At 38.9% G+C, this 17,274-nt stretch overlaps 1 protein-coding gene across 2 annotated transcripts in view; it reads right to left on the reverse strand.

Annotated features, from left to right (window-relative positions):
- Window positions 1–15,620, reverse strand: part of LOC127419108 (CDK5 and ABL1 enzyme substrate 2-like) — a 40,513-nt gene extending 24,893 nt beyond the window's left edge. Inside the window, exons 1-2 of one of the 2 annotated variants that reach the window (XM_051660241.1) lie at window positions 14,708–15,620; window positions 1,102–1,194 (exon numbers count right to left, since the gene is read on the reverse strand). In XM_051660241.1, coding sequence (XP_051516201.1) covers window positions 1,102–1,194; window positions 14,708–15,192 — 578 coding nt within the window. In that variant the 5' untranslated portion in view covers window positions 15,193–15,620. The remainder of the gene's footprint in view (window positions 1–1,101; window positions 1,195–14,707) is intronic. The other variant, XM_051660240.1, reaches the window with a different exon arrangement.
- Between the last annotated feature and the right edge of the window lie 1,654 nt (window positions 15,621–17,274).

The following is a 17,274-nucleotide window of genomic DNA, read 5'->3' on the forward strand; positions in this document are numbered from 1 at the left end:
TTATTCTCTCTCTTCCCCCAAGTTTGCGTACTTGTGTCAATTATTTTTTTGGCCTTTGTATTAATGTAGGCCAAAGAAGTTAGAATTGAACCCTATATAGCCTGCCGTATGAAATTTTTTTTTGCTGTTTTTTTTTAACCAAAAACAAATAAAATCTTCTGAATCTACCAAAATCTGAACACACACACACAAAAAAGTAAATGTGATCTTTTTTTTTTTCTTTTTTTTGTATCATATTTGATACATCAGGCTTTAAAGGCCTGAGACCCAACAATTAATTTTTGTTATTTAAGTCTCACTTAGCCCATTCATACCACAGTAGTAAACTTGGGCTATCTTAAGAGGACTTCCTGAGCTTTTCAGAGATTCCAAATGTTTGGGAGTTTAGCCATGACAAGTTCCTCTCCTTGATCTATAGGTGAAATTACCGTGACATCACACTGCAGGCAGCCACGCTTCCGGGTTCTTTAGGGCAGCAAATTTCAATGGTGGACATGGGCTGCGGTTATGCAATGTAATAATGTTTGCTTATGTTTATAAAAATGATTATTAATGGCTATCTATGCTTTACAGTGAAGAAATATACGTAGATTCTCTCTGAACTGTTGACATTTAACTTGGTTCAGTGGGCCTGTTTGATTATGTTGGACAAACAGGTTTATCCTTATGAGGACTCTCCATAGACATAATGATTTTTATACTGTACAAACTATAGATTCTATCCCCTAACCCTAACCCTAACCCTCACAAAAAACTTTCTGCATTTTTACATTTTCAAAATAACATCATTTAGTATGTTTTTTAAGCGATTTGAATTATGTTGGTGCAGCTATCATTATGAGGATTCTCCGTAGACATAATGATTTTTATACTGTACGAACTATAGATTCTATCCCCTAACCCTAACCCTAAACCTAACCCTCACAAAAAACCACACACACACACACACACACACACACACACACACACACACACACACAAATGCATGCACACATGAGCAGACCCACAGAATCTGAGAAGAGAAAGATATATGCCTTGGTTTTGACAACCCAAAAAAAAAAAAAAAAAAACCCACACACCCATTGAAATGTTTAAACACACCTGCTGCCCCTGGTGTCATACTGCCTCATGTTCTTAATAAAGTGGATCTTCTTCATGGAGCGTGGACGAGGAGAGCCAGATGGATTTCGACTCCTAAAGACAAACACAGAGGAAAAGGGCATGAGTGATACATGCAGTCAATTTGAAAATTTTTAACAGTCCTTCATAGACCACTTTTGCATAAGCCACTGATTCAAGATACCACAAGCCTTTAATGTAATTACTGCATTAATGCTGCTGTGTGACTCGGAATTGCAACATCAGTGATGTTACTTATGCAAAAATGCCTAAAGGTATTTAACGCCGCCATAACAACTTAACCTTAGTGGGAAGAACCAAAATAAAACACAAAACTCCGAAAGGTTTCCCGCTATTGCTGGCAATGCATCTGATCTCGTTTAAACACCCATGTCTCACAGCAATCTCACTTTATCCAAACGCATTTGCCTTTTTCAACTCATCTCCAAAAATTCATCTATTATTGACTATTGGAATCATTCATGAATTAATTAATTTATTTATTTGCATCTTGGGAGGCTTTATAATTGCCTTTTCTAAAGTGATTGCCTGTTTCTCCTCCTCATGGGAATATGCCATTATGGCTAATGAAACTGTGACTTACTCCATATGGCATCTTACTCCAAATGATCATGAAACATGTATAGATACATAACATTCATAAATGGAGTCAAGACACGTTGCAGGTCAGTATCAACCTCGCATCATTCTTATGAGAAAAGCATGTGCGCAAACCGCAGTTTATTTTTTATAATTTTTTGTACATATCACAGCACTTTCCTAGTGAAATAAACAATAGAGGACAATGACTTTTATTCACTTTCACAGAAATCACAAGTCAAACAGCCGATCATCAGTTTATAAACACTTACTTTTTACCTTGTTCTTCACACAATGATATCTTAGGACATCAAAACCCATATAGTGCATGACTTGTAAGGCGATACATTTTAACATTTGCATTACATAACCATCTACGTTTACAAGTGCATTTGAGTGTGATCAAATTGTGCTGTAGCTCAACTGATACAGCATTGCACTTGCATTGCAAAGGACAAGGGTACAAGTTCTATAGACCAAACTACTCAACATGTGAGTCGAAAGTGTCATAGAAGCACCATAAATTTACTTGGTTGTTTCAAGTCAAATTTGCTTATATGAACTCAATATAGCATTAACCTTAAAAACCTCATCTGCTTGGGAGACATTTAACTTGCTTTTAGCACCGCACAGTGGACATTTCACCTCGGAGCTGCCGCGGTACATGTAAGGAACCAGCCTTTGCAACAATGTCGCCACAGTCACATAATTTCTATGAGATCCGGCTGCAAATGTTGCATGATTTCTGCAGTATTCCATCTTTTCTCTGTTGTTTAAAAGCATATTTGCAAGGCCAATGAAAGTGAACTCTAAAGGGCATGCCCCTCAAAAGCAGTGGGTCAAAGCTGAGATTAATTTCTCTGCAAATTCCTCAAAAAAATCCCACAACATTTAACTTTGTGGAGAAATCAGCCAGTTGGGTTACGTGTCTTGCTAGAACTACAGTTACAGAAATTTCTGTACATGGGCTCAAAATTAGAGCCCATGTGAGCTCTGATCCTCCCTTCCCTACATCACAGATTTCTGCCACATGCTTTGAGCACTAAATCAGGTCATATGTACCTTCTGTTTGGTTTGAAAGGTATTACACAACCCTTATGTGCAGCACAAACACAAACATTTCCCCCATTCGCACCCTACATCTACTCCGACAAGATACTCTCCCTAGAATCTACATTTTTGTTATCATAACCGGGGCAAGGAAATTCACCTGTGTGTAAAGAGAAAGAGAAGGAGAGAGCAAAGGAGCGTCAAAGACTGTGACAAAATTACTTAAATGGATAGTTCACCCAAATGGATTACTCACCATTATTTCATTCCAAACCTGTATGACTTTCTTCATTTGAACACAAAGGGAGATGTTAAGCAAACGAATGTTAGCCTAATATCTCTTTTTGTGTTCTATAGCAGAAAGAATGTCATATGGGTTTGGAATGACATGAGAGTAAATGATGACAGAATTTTCATTTTTGGGTGAACCATCCCTTTAAAACCCATTTCTTTATCTTCTGAATGAAAAAAAAAAAAACATAAATCAAAAACGTGATGAACTCTGAAGCAAATGCCAGCTTTGCATAAACCTCATTCTCACTCTGCCCATCTGTCACTCACTTGATCCCAGAATTTCATTTTTATTTTCTCTCTTCCTCTCGCATTCTCTCTCTTCTCTTTTCCTCATAAATCCCCAATCCATTTGCTTCCAACTCAACCCCAGAAAATAAGACGGAGAGAGGAAACTAAGATATAAGCTTGGTGAGGTGAGACACTAGAGGTCACATCAAAACACAATCAGAAAGCAGACTGCACAGTAAAAGATGGATATCTTTGGACAAATCATCCAAAAGAGCATTCAATGAGTGACACAGAAGAACATCAAAACTAGTACTGGGTATTGATACAGATTTCCTAATTTTATTGATTTTAACAGATTTTATAGTTTGTATGCATAATTTGTATTATTTACTGTACAAGTATTTACATTAATTTGTTGAATGTGCTTAAAAACGGTACTGTTACTTTAAGAATAGTGGCAGTTCTGTAAAGAGCGTCTGCTAATGAGCACATATTAAAAAGAGAGGACTCAAATGGCTTCTTTATCTCATCTGTGCTATGCATTAATAGAATTAAATGTTTATTTATTTATTTATTTTTGTGAGCGCTCAGTGTCTGCGTACTGTCGAATGCGAGCCAGCAAAAGTATACTACATTTGACGGTGCACGCATATACAGGCGGTTGGCGCACGCGTGCTGCTACTGCTATAAGACAGCGGAGTATTTCTTTTCAGGAGTTTAGACCCTTAAAGGTGTCTTTATACTCTTTCAGACTCAAGTTATGCAAATGCAGGTATCTCCTGACCTCCTCACACACGCGCTCTTGTTGTGCATATCCACTGTTAGTTTTAACCTTCGTCTCCTGTTATTTACCGGCGATTACATCTTCTTATAGTGTTTCTTTGTAACAGCAATGGCTCAAATTTGAGTACTGCCACCTTGTGGACACACTTATTTGTGCCAATGCACGGTTAGAAAAATCAGGCTGCGCGTTCAGTGCTCGAGCACTCTGCTGATGACGAGATTTGCGTCATGTGTCCTGTAAGTGGAGGCTCAGTGTTCGCGTCTGACCAAAGTATACTGTGTGCTTTACACTGCTCAAATGTTGATGTAATCTAACTAAGAGATTCAATTCTGCTTCCGTGCCACAGGCACAGAGAGAGACTGGCTATCCACTTGCCATTATATTGACAGTTCACACATATGTTTGATGAGGCATCTGTCTTCGGTTTTGGATACTACTGGATTCAACTGCGTGTTCTTTTGTATGGGTTCCTCATTTTTATTTGTCCATTAAATCATTTGATAGTCTTTTATTGTTTGTGTCTGCATTCAACAATGCTACACAAACACAATATGCTCTGTGTTGTGTACCAATTTTAAAGCAGCATATTGCATTCGACACTGTGTGACTTGAGGAGGTAAGAGTTAAAGTTATATCGTCATCCCCAATAATAGGGTACAAAGCAATATTTGACTTTATGACTGATCTTCAATATCAATCTTATCTTAGTGTTAACTAAGACAAATGTTCCTCTTGAAAGAAGAATAACACGAAACCCACATAGAATGTATACCACCAATATTTTACTTGATTATCTTGATAGCATTGTGCAAACAGTACATAGTCATTCTACGACTTTCACATAAGTCATTCCACGCAAGTTATAACTACTTACATAAACATCTCCTAATGGTTCTACACGTATCTATGAACAACATAAAATGACAGTGACAGCTTGCCAGCGCTCTCATCCACTTTCATTCGTGGTCCGGGGCTTTTTTTTTTATTCATGGCCCAGGGCTTTTGTAGATCAGTGGTTAGATGATACCGTTGGAGTGTTTTTCTCTCTTGGAATGTGCAGTCTAAATGAAGTACTTATCTTAAAAAACACTGACCAAGTTCTAATAAACTCTTTATCATACAAGAGGGACACATTTTGATTAAATAACTGTAATGGCAACATTCACTTGACTGGGCAAACTCATCTCATTCCAGTGAATCTCACACACTAGACTGGCGAAGATTAACAAAAAGTTAAGAATATACATCCCCAGGGGAATAACTCAAGCTAAGTGGAAGAGGGAATGGTAGCCCTCTTTTTCTCTGTCACACCCTCCATGGACCATTTTAATATGGCTGGGTGGTCTTTTTTCTGTGTTAAACAATGGTTTTTATCTTCAGGTAAAAAAATAATAAAACATAAATAAAAATTACATGTTTATTTATGGGCCAATATTCAGTTAAATTATTATAACTTATGTCTGAAACTGCTTTAACAAGGAAAAATAAGTTAATAGGGTAAGGTGCATTAAATCCATTGTCTATATTCATGGGTCATCTCAAATTGGATGCGTACTATAATAATTTGGTGCAGTTTTTACCGATTTTCATGGATATCCGAGGCACAAGTAAAGTTTTATGCACAGTTAATGACAAAAATTATTTGATATTGACTTTCCAAGATTCCTTTTAAAATTCTTAGAAAATCTGGTTGAATTTTGTCAATGGCTTTCTGGTTTTAAACACGGCTTGATTTTGACTATTGTTGTACGTTGAGCTTAAAATCTCTCCTTTCATGTACTACTACTCATGTTACATTGTGTTCAAGGGATAATTCACTCAAAAATGAAAATTCTCTTATTATTTACTAACCCTCATGATATCCCAGGTGTGTCTGACTTTCTTTCTTCACCAGAAAGCATTTGAAGGAAAATAGAAAAATATCTCAGCTCAGTAGGTCCTTAAAATGCAAGTGAATGGCATTTTCTTGTTTGAAGCTTCACAAATCACAGACAGTCAGCATAAACGTCATCCATACGACACTAATGTCTTCCAAAGGGACACGATCGCTTTTGGTGCAAAAAAAATACATATTTAAGTACTTTTTTTTAACTCATACTTCTGGTCAGCTGCAGTATGCGCATGTGACGTAATCGCATTGGCATTTGAAACATGCGAGAACTGACGCATGTGCGTCACAGCTGGAAGAGCAGCACTTTTTACAAGTGAGAAGGAGGAACGCTGTACAGTGAGCTTGGTTGGTTTTGGTTTAGATCTGCAATGGTGCGTTTGTGTGCTTATCCTGGATGTCTCAACAGAATGGAGAACGTGAGATTACGTCTGTATCATGGCAACGCTAATACGTCATACAATAGACTGCTTGGACTCCACCCTCTCCTGAAGCTTAGCGGAAGCATGATTTAGAGTTAAAAAGTACTTAAATATTGATCTTTTTTTTTGCACCAAAAGCGATCATATTGCTTTAGAAGTCATTAATTTAACTGCTGGAGTCGTATGGATGACGATTATGCTGACTGTCAGTGATTTTTGGAGCTTCAAAAGAGAAATCTCCATTCACTTGCATTTTAAGGACCTACTGAGCTATGATATTATTCTATTTTAATTCTAATGTGTTCTGGTGAAGAAAGTCATACACACCTTAGATATCATGAGGGTGAGCAAATAATGAGAGAATTTTCATTTTTGGGTGAACTATCCCTTTAAATACATCATAACCTCAGGTCCAGTAGATCCCTGCCCTTCATTCCAGGGGATCAATAGTGGTTCCTGGCTGACTGGATGTGGTCAGGCCACAGTCACGTCAACAAGGCTTTGAATAAATACCCTGCCGTAATCCTGCCTGGACTGGACATGCACAGTATTAGAGCACAGAGAAAACATATGTCCTGATTGCATGGCTCCAATGTTCCAATGCCACACAGGGATGAAAGATTTGGACTAGGCTGGATTACCAGGGCTGGTGCAAAGTGTGAAAACAGTGTATTACAGTCTGCAGAGGAAGTGCCTTAGAGAAATGAGAGGGTGAAATGTCAGCCCTCAATCAGTGGGCTCTTGTACTGGAGGTGGAACATGGGTTGCAACAGTTTGTGAGAAAGTTTTTATTTATTTTTACACTAGAGTTTGGTGGAATTAGCTAAAACATTAATGTGTGCAGTATATAGATTCAAAGTTTAGCCTGTTCTAAGTTCTTATTAGTAAAGAGTAGGGATCAGAAATGTTGAGAAGCAGATCTTGTAATACCTAGTATATCTAATGTAGGAAAGGTGGAGGACAGCCAAATGATACCAATAGTACCCTTCACTCTGAAGAGCCTTTTCCTGGAGCTCCTCTGGTTCACATTCTTATGCCATGGGTGCTATTGACATAAGAGCATGAGCTAAACCCAAGGTCAGTCTGCAAACAATTGGACTTCCCTAACATGATTACCTGCAGCAGCATTACAAGTCCAGGTCTTTACTTCCATGCAGGGATTTCCCTGTTGCTTATGGGGAAGCAATTGTTTCCATTATCATGTGTAGTGTTGGTAGATAAAATGCTTTACAATTTAAAGATTAACTGAACTGGTGAAGTGTGCAATTCTTGCACCACTACAGAACTGAAAGAATACTGTTTTAAGCAGGTTTTCCAAACACGCCACTTCCATTGATCGCCTCAATCTCACGCCACTGGTTGAGCCAATGTTGCTGTGTCGGGCTGCTCAAACAAACAGCAGTGTTTGATAGCACTACAGATCCACAGTGTTTATCTAGGGCAGTGGTTCTCAACTGGTTTTGCTTTGGGAACCAGATTTGGCATTGGACATTAAGTGGTGACATAACATAGAAAAAACAGTAACCTGTATTTAATGTAGCCCGGGACACATTTTGTTTTATCCCTCATAAATTTGTTTAGGTTTTCAAGAACAATTGCATTATTAAGTGACATTATTTTTGTTGTTGATGTCACAACAAAAGATACAGGTAATTTTCTCTCCCCCCTTTTAAAAGTTGATAAGCCTATTGATTTATATTAGCCTATTATATTTATTATTCATCCATAAGTCTTGGAGATCCAGACTTTATATTTACAGTGCAATGCAATACAGTCCATGGATGGCTCCTCATTACTGTGGTTTGGTCAATGTAACTAGTCTTTCTAATAGTAAAAGTAATAATAATAATAATAATAATATGAAAAAATCAAAGCCTAAACTTTAACTAAAACTGCCACAGTTGTAATAAAAATTAGCCTACTGTAGGTCTAATAGATTCTACCTAATAAAAGATTTAAAATGAAACTGTAAAATCGTGATATATTTTGGTAAGAATGATGACATGTAATTTGTAAAAACCTTTATTTTGGCGCATAGCATAGAGATGCTCTTTTCTTCCTCAATGTTGTTTAGCATGTTGGGGCTGTTTACTGTTTGAGAGGTTTGACTTCCTCCATAGCACTTTAAACTAGAAAATTCTTACTAGAATTTAAATGGGTTGTATCAGTTTTGTGGTTTGCGCTGCGATATGGAGGGTAGCCCAGATGACACACGTGTGCTCCAGAGACAGAGCACAGCATAGGGATAAGATTACAACCCTCTACACACACATTGGAGAAAGAATCGCCATTGGCTAGTACATTTTTGTATTTACTCGCCAGACTTTTTAAGACATGTAAGCGTAATAAAACTAAAAAGCATATATAGCAAACCGAGAAGGTGCAAATATATATATATATACTGTAGTATTCATATATATAACTTCACATGCTATAGCAGGACCTGAAATTCAGCGTGGGATTGCGGATCATTTTAATCATTCCCGCAAGTTCCACGTTCATAGCACGGGAAATTCCCGCACACTTTTATTCACTTTACAGTGAAGCTGCGAATTATAAAACCAATAGATGCAGATGAACAAATCAAATCAATAAACTTGTTTTTGTATCAAATAGTAATTCCAGAAGATGTGCGAGTACATCCGCTCTATCTGTTCCTTTATCTCTCGTGCAGCTGTCGGAAGCACATTTAGCCCTTGTTGAGTTTAGTGTGAGCGCGCGCAGTGAGGGAGCACTTTGTCGCATAGTTATTGAACTTAAGATATTACAGATGTATAAACCTTTCTAAACCTTTTAATTCCTTTTCCAAAAAGAATTTCAGGCCCTGCGCTATACTATGTGAGTTTATAGTTTATTTCATATTTCTCTTTTCATCATTTTAACCACATTTTTGCTTTTAATTTTTGTTTTTTGTTTTTTACAAATTTCACATACTATCAATTTATTTGATGTTATGAAATTGTATTTATAAAAATGATACAAACTTTTGTCACTGTTTGAAATTTCATACACATTTTTAACACAAAAAATTCACAAGGTTGGAACCTAATAATACAATTAGAATCCCACATGTAACATTTAAGTGCTAAAATATCAAATTTACTATGTACCAAAAAAAAAAGAAAAAAGATTTATGGGGCAGGGCTTTGCACAGATTGTTATGAAATCCCTGCATACATGCTGCAAGAGCCTGTTTGTTAAATTCTTCAAAGTTTGTTGAAGTTCAAATATTCCATAATGTATGATTGCCCCTTTAATATTTACACATTTATTGCACTTACTACATTTTATTACTTCATAAAGTATGTTTTTTAGATGCATAATTTGTACGATTTACAAGTATTTACTTTCATATGTATAACAGGTTCTGGAAATGGTAGTCTCTTTAAGAGAACTGGCAGCTCCGCTAGCAAGTGTTTATGGTTGAATGAGCGCAGTGTACATTACCGAGAGAAATTGCGCTGATGTTTTTACCTTAGCTTTGCAATGTGTGATTAGAATTGTTTCTTTTTACTTTTTGAACAACAACTGACTAAAAACAACAGAAAGGATATTAAAAGAGACATTTCGGTATTAAAACGGATCTCAGATTTTTTGGATCTCATCTTTGGACACACAATACAGGAACAAGTCAAACCGAACTTTACTCGCATAACGTGTATTGATTTGCATGTACAAATATTTACTGTACAAGTTCTCAAAATCTACATGCCCCTGAGTTTTGCAACACTTTTTACCTTCCAACAGACATCCAACAGGTGCGTTACTGGTCTGTAGATGCTGTAAATCGGAGAATTTTGTTAAAACTTTAACAACTGAAAAAAAAAAAATTCTTGAGTCGACTTAGTTAAATGCAATGTAATTATAACTATGGAATATCACAGCAACTAAAGCGATGGTGACACCGTGATCCACGACACTTCAGGACCCACTGCAGCCAAATAAGTTACATTTCCTTCAGAGTGCACATTCATGAGACACAGCATGCAGTAAAAGGATTGCGGTGCTTAAGATCTTCTTCACCACTACACAACTCAATCACTGGCGAGTGTAATCTGAATGTTTACTAGCCAGTGGCTAATGACAGACATTTTTTGGTCACATAGCGCAAAATTTTGTTGCATATGCAAGTGATTTACTCACAATGTAGAGGGATGGATTAGAGCATAGTAGATCATTTGCAATATTTTCGCAGTGCAATTGAAGCCTGGTTTTTGTGCGTGGTGCGAGCCGGAAAGGAACCACTCGCACCCCACACACAAAAACCAGGCTTCAATTGTACCGTGAAAATATTGCGTTGCAGATGAGAAGAATGTTTAGTGCGTGTAATGTGCCTGAAATTTTGCTTGGAGGCTTGCTGAAAAATTTTCAAAGGAGGGAGAACCAGACGCTGACTACCACCCCTGGAGTCTGGAGTTCGAATCCAGGGCGTGCTGAGTGACTCCAGCCAGGTCTCCTAAGCAACAAAATTGGCCCGGTTTCTAGGGAGGGTAGAGTCACATGGGATAACCTCCTTGTGGTCGCTATAATGTGTGGTTCTCGCTCTCGGTGGGGCGTGTGGTGAGTTGTGTGCGGATGCTGCGGAGAATAGCGCGGGCCTCCACACGTGCTACATCTCCGCGATAACACGCTCAACAAGCCACGTGATAAGATGCATGGATTGACAGTATCAGACGCGGAAGCAACTGAGATTCGTCCTCCGCCACCCGGATTGAGGCGAGTCACTATGCCACCACGAGGACTTAAGAGCTCATTGGGAATTAGGCATTCCAAATTGGGGAGAAAGGGGGAGAATAAATAAATAAATAAATAAATAAAATGGAGGGAGGACCATGGCATTGTTCTTTTCCTGCATACGAACAAACCTGTGACCTACTTTTGGATAAGGATATAGCTGCAGGCCGAGCTCCAAAAAGGGGCGGGAGCTCTTAAGCTCCAGCAAAGATATACAGAGCCCCTAACCTAACCCTTTCCCTAACCCTAACTGTGTGTGCATGTGTCGCCCCATTTTGGAGTTGGCCAAACCTCTTTCTGGTGTAACCACACCCCCTTCTGGAGTTACCCCACCCTCTTTTGGAGATTCTGCCCCCGTTTGGAGATCTATACTTGCACTTTTGTTCACAACCCACCAATCATGACCAGAAGTGGTTTACTTCAAGTTGTCTCTGCATATTAAGCTGGAGACAAAGTTTTAACATAAAAAATGTCACACTTCAACTTGTGCCATACACAAAGATTCTTCACAATTTAGTCTAAAAAAGTCAAAAAGTCTAAGTTTCAAATATGTCTTTCAAATAAACTTGCACATGAGAGCTCCTTGTGTGCCACAGTAGAGTATTTAAAGTCAGAGAAGATTTATATGGTTAGTAGAGAGAACATTTCAAGTGAAAATGCACTGTTTCCAAAGTTACAACAGGGAACTGTGTTAACATTAACCTTAACCCAAGGTAAATCCCAAACCAAAAACATCCCACTGACACGACTCTTGTGCAAACTCATACAAATTATTTAGCTTATTAATTACATACTAGCTCTGTTTTGGGCAACTAAAGTAAGTAAACAGTTTAAAGCCTCAAAACATTTTGCCAAGGTATGATGCTGAGAGTTTCGTAAGCACAAACAACAAGCTCCTACCTGTTGGATAGTTCAAACTATTTTTATGTCTGTGTTTCGAATGTCACATATCTCACTGTGTAAAAAGTTTTGACTCTCAATGTAAATGCATGTTTAATGGAACATGTATGTAACAAGTAATGATATGGGGATTTTTATGTACTATTTCAAGAACCCTTAACATTTGAATCAAGCGAGTTCATTCTCTGTTGCCTTGATTTATTCTCCAGTGAGGAGACATTTCCCTCAGGCCTGCAGTGACCCTTTGAAGGGCTGAGATTTGACAGAATGACTTGAGCTTTAATCTCTGCAGGTACTGTGTGAGTATAAAGCTGTGTGCAGTGCCAGAAAAGCAACACCACCCTTATATTCAGCGCTGACTGACCTCAAAGCTCCAACTGATAAAGCCAAGCAAATGTCTGCAATGACTGATAGTTTGGTTTGAATCTACTTGTCACAACCGCTCCCTTTATGAAGAAAAAGTGGAACGAGGCTTTGGGCGGAAGGTGTAGTAAAAGGAATAGAGACCTCCTATTGCTAAACAGACCATTGCGTTTTAGAGCTAAACACAAATGTAATTCTCTCACTTGTGTGCATGACAGAGGACAAGCTTTTCACTTCCTCATTTTGGAGAGATAAACCAACCTACAGTAATGTGGAAAAAAAAAAAAAAAACTGAACACACAAATGGCCATTTTTAGGCAAAAGTCTTTTGGGTGTGAAGTCATCTGAATTCCAGAAAGGGGTTTGTTCAGTCTGTGGTCTATGAGCGTAGAGAGAATGAAAACATACTTTTTCACATACAGTACTTTTGCGCCCCTTGTACAACATTTAAAAGTCAAGAAGATAGAATCTATTTTGGCAGTTTGTCACTTCAGCCTCATTTTCTACAAGCGGATCTATCAGTTTGGACTGAAACTAGAGAATTCATGAAAATATTTTCAAAAGCACTTTATATTCAAAATTGTGGCCAAAGTGTGTGACACTTGTAAAAGATTTTGGAAGTAAACTGGAAAGAGGTCAGGTGTGTTTCAGATCGGCTTAAACCAGTGTGCAGAATCCACAGAAAGTTCATTGTAAATAGGGGTGTATATTTTAAGGGCAAACAAATGACATCTTGATTGGACAGATAGGGCTGCTCACTTAAAACCACCAAATTGAATGCTTTGCACACAAACATAAGACACCATTCTGTATAAACTTCAGTTTTAGTCATTATGTATGTAGCTCTTATAAATGTCTAATAATAAATGTGTGATGATGAAGTGAGAATGATAAGGTTGGCAATATTAATTGTCATGTCATGTGTAAACATTTCCACCTACTCATAATATAATTAGCCAAACTGATTATATTATCCCACTAAACATGCAGGTTAGGACAAATTTGTTGCAAAAACGTACTGCTCTTTGAGCAAGGGGCCGTTCACACTGAATGCATACTTGCGTTTCAAAAAGCTAGGCTATATGCAGCGCAATGAATTGAATAAAATGCAGGTGTCTCAAGATGCATTTTAACAGTTTAAATTCTTTTTAACACTGACGTGCCAATTAAAATATTTGCCATTCTTGCGCGAGATGCTGAAAAACAGCAAGACAGGGCGCAACCTTCAAAGACTTCAATCTATTCTAGTGCATGTTAAACAGACTGATCTCACAGTGAAATCGAAAACGGTCGGTTGAAATTTCTTTGGCTAAAATCAGCCTGTGATTACCGAAATTCAAAACACTGCCCCCAGTGGACAATTTGGTAAGTGTTGTTGTTCATATGGCCACGCGTAAGCTCCATTTTCTGGGTGTAATGTCCACAGGGGGGCGCCAAAAGCGAGTTGTGAACCTAGTTTTTTTCAGCTCTACAGGTTGTAATATAAACTGTACCCCCAAACATGAACCTAACCATTAGTGGAGTAAAAATGCAATGTTAGAGGAAAAATTGCAACCTCTGAAACACGCTCGTCACTGATTATGCAAACACGATTACTTCCTGGTTTTAACGTGGGATCCGAACCCAGGTCTCTCATGCTGCTGACGCAACACGCTTCCAGTCGCACCACAGAGGAAGGTTAACACAATGGAGCCGATGCAAAAATGCCTGATAGATGGCGCTTATTGTGAGTCGCCATTATGTGGCCGATCCTAGGGCACTAGAACTCTCGGAAACAGCATGCCAAATTCCTGTGTGATCATAATGTTTTTACATAGAAAAACAGCACAGATGTGTGCAACCACGTGTTTGGTGTGAAATGCCCCTAAGTAATTTTTTGTCCAATTAAGGGGTAACACTTTACACTATGTGTCCACATTATTATAGTACTATTTAATTACAAAAACAATCAAATGTGCAATTATAAAGCACTACACACTAATTACAACATTATTACCCAGTATTTACATAGTCATTACACTGTAACAAGACCACTAAGGTCAAATTTGACCAAGGGAAAAAAAAAGTTATTGTTGCTGCTTTTTTGCCAACTAAGTTGTAAATGACAGAAGGGATTCAACAGGAAGATAGATGTCTTAAGTAAAACAACTGCGCTTAGTACAGGGACAAAAATGCTGTCTAGGAAGGCAACTCACTAGGTTATGAGACAGCCATGTGATGTGCACGGACTGTCTCTATGAGAAGTTCATGCAAAGTAGCAGCATGCACCAAATTGAGAGCTCTAAACTATAAAGTGAAACCTCCAGAACCCTTCCCAGAACCCACCGTGGTCGCGAGTCCAGCGAAGAGCCGCAGCTCTGCACGGACAGCAGAGTCGGTGACTTCCGCGCTCCCAGCGGAGGGGGCAGCAGACTGCTCGGGGAGAGGAGATTCCCCTGCGAGGAGAACGAGCCGCTCTCCCGCTCCAGGAACACCTCCGTGCTCCCGACGTTTCCGAACCCAGAATCCGACGGTAGAACCAGAATGGGTGGGGCGTTGAGCAGCCCGAGTCTGGGCACAGAGAGACTGTTGAAGGTCCCATCGGACAGTTCGCTCACAGCCGCGCCGATGTCAGCGCACTGGAACTCAGCATCACCGCGGCCAGCGGCGCTCGCATTATTCCGCACAGGACGTCCGTCCAGGGATATATTAGTGAGAAATAAAAGCGCAGCTTGTCTTCGCGAATATTCACTTTTCCGCAAATGCTCTGTGTGCAGTTTGCCAGAGCATGGGTTTAGAGTGCTCTGCGTACTGCACGCAGCAGCCGCCATTCTCAAGCGAATCCTTCAGTAATGCTCTGCTCTGTTTCTACCCCGCCGCGACTCAGCCGGACACGCCCACTCAAATCTGATTGGTTTCGAGTACAGGATTTTAGTAAATAGACAGAGCGTGCGTTAATTTCATTGGCTGCTTGGTCTTTGCCATGAAACGTTTGAAACAATTGCCCAGATGAGCTCAAGCAGCACTGCAAAAAGGAAAGGGAGAGAAAGAGACAGAGAAGGTCAAAAGACTATGCATTACTCATGCTGCTTTGTTATTACATATGATCAATTCTGGATATTAGAGAACAAATGCATTGTCATGCATTACTGAGATTAGTATTTCCTTAAATGTTTACAGATGTCTCAGCACTTTGTTTCAGTGTAGTGTAACAAAATGAAAGTGTCCTTTCAACCCACATGGAAACATTTTAGGTATATTAAATGAGTCATATCACGAGAAATCGAATCTTGCTTGATCTTTTGAGATCACAAAAACTTCACGTTACAATGAAAACATACTGGACATTTCAGAACTCAATATTTGTAATTCTAAGGGTGTGTTCACACTTGTAGCTCGGTTCTCTTGGTTCTCTTGGTCTGGACCAAAAAAGAAAATGATACATTTAGTCCTGGTTTGCTTAGCGTTCACACTGCCATTTTTAACACCGAACCTAAAGATACAAAACAAAAGGCATAAGGATAAGATCACAACCTGATTGGACAGCTTTTATGACGTATATTTTGAGATGGAACTTGCCGAACATCCAAAACAATGCTGGCTCCTGGGCTAAATGCGCACGTTGGATTTATGTATATATGGTGGTATTTTTACCAGCTGAGAACAAATGAAGAGCTAATAAAATGTGTAAAGGAGTCAAAACAGTGCCAGGAATTCCTCCGTTGCACACACAAACAAAGACATGCTGCAAGGACGGCTGACGGCGGTTCCGACGCCTATACCGAACTGTAATGGGCAACATAGCTCCTATGATGAGAAGAACCAGGAATGCTTGAGGTCAGTATTAAAGGCAAATTACTTCCTGTTTTTGGTCCGTTTAGACGTCTTTGGTCCATGCTGTGTTCATATATCAGTCAAACCACACCAGAGATCGTTTGGAAGCAGACCGCTTGTTTGGTGCGCACCAAGGTTCGGATGGCAGCGTTCACACTTGTTCAAATGAACCGCACTACACAGCAATCGCACCAGAGTTCGGTTTAATTGAACCAAACCTGACAAGTGTGAACACACCCAAGTGGAAATGGTCATAAAAGACTAAATTAGGACCTTTTTTGCACACAACACACTTTTAATAATAATAATAAAAAAAGTGATAATAAAAAAATGTAAGATATGCACCCTTTAAGATACCTCAGTAGTATACATGGCCACATTTGACTTATCTTGTAGTATTATATGCCTATGTTTTATATAAACATTATTATGAAGTATCTATGAGTCCTTGTTTGATTAATAACATTATTTGGGTGTGAGAAGAGGTTTAACTTTCATTTAAACCCTGTCTCGTCCTGTTCTTCTCTGCCCAGGCTATTACATAACGAACGATTTGCCTGACAGATGTATGTGCCATTTTGATAGACCTCAATACTGGGCGTGGTGCCCATCTACCATCTGTGGCAGGCAAAGATAAGAAGGCAGGAAGGGGAAGGGCACTGGGTAGATGACAGTGCCACTGGAAAGAATGTCATGGCTGAGTTTTTCATGATTATTTCTCCCAGCGGACTAGAGCGGCATTCATTCAGCAGCCACAGTCAACAACCCTCTGACTCCAGTGGATTACTGCACACTGGATGAAAATACATTTCCCTTCTTTATCACCATCATCATCTTCCCCTTTCTCTTTTCTGCTCTGATGTATCGGTGACCTTTTATTCAATACTTTGTCATTTCATTGCTTCTGTTCTATCTGGCTCTCCCTCACTGTGTTGGTGCTCCTATTTAGAATTTATTAATGGAGAACATGAAATATATAAATAAATTGCATGCAAATAATATGCAGACGTACAGATGCAAATTAGATACAAAAAGCCCATTTATCATTAACAGCAACTCGGTAGCCAAATAAAGTGCAA

The sequence above is a fragment of the Myxocyprinus asiaticus genome, chromosome 28 (assembly GCF_019703515.2).
Source record: "Myxocyprinus asiaticus isolate MX2 ecotype Aquarium Trade chromosome 28, UBuf_Myxa_2, whole genome shotgun sequence".
Classification (NCBI taxonomy): Eukaryota; Metazoa; Chordata; class Actinopteri; order Cypriniformes; family Catostomidae; genus Myxocyprinus; species Myxocyprinus asiaticus.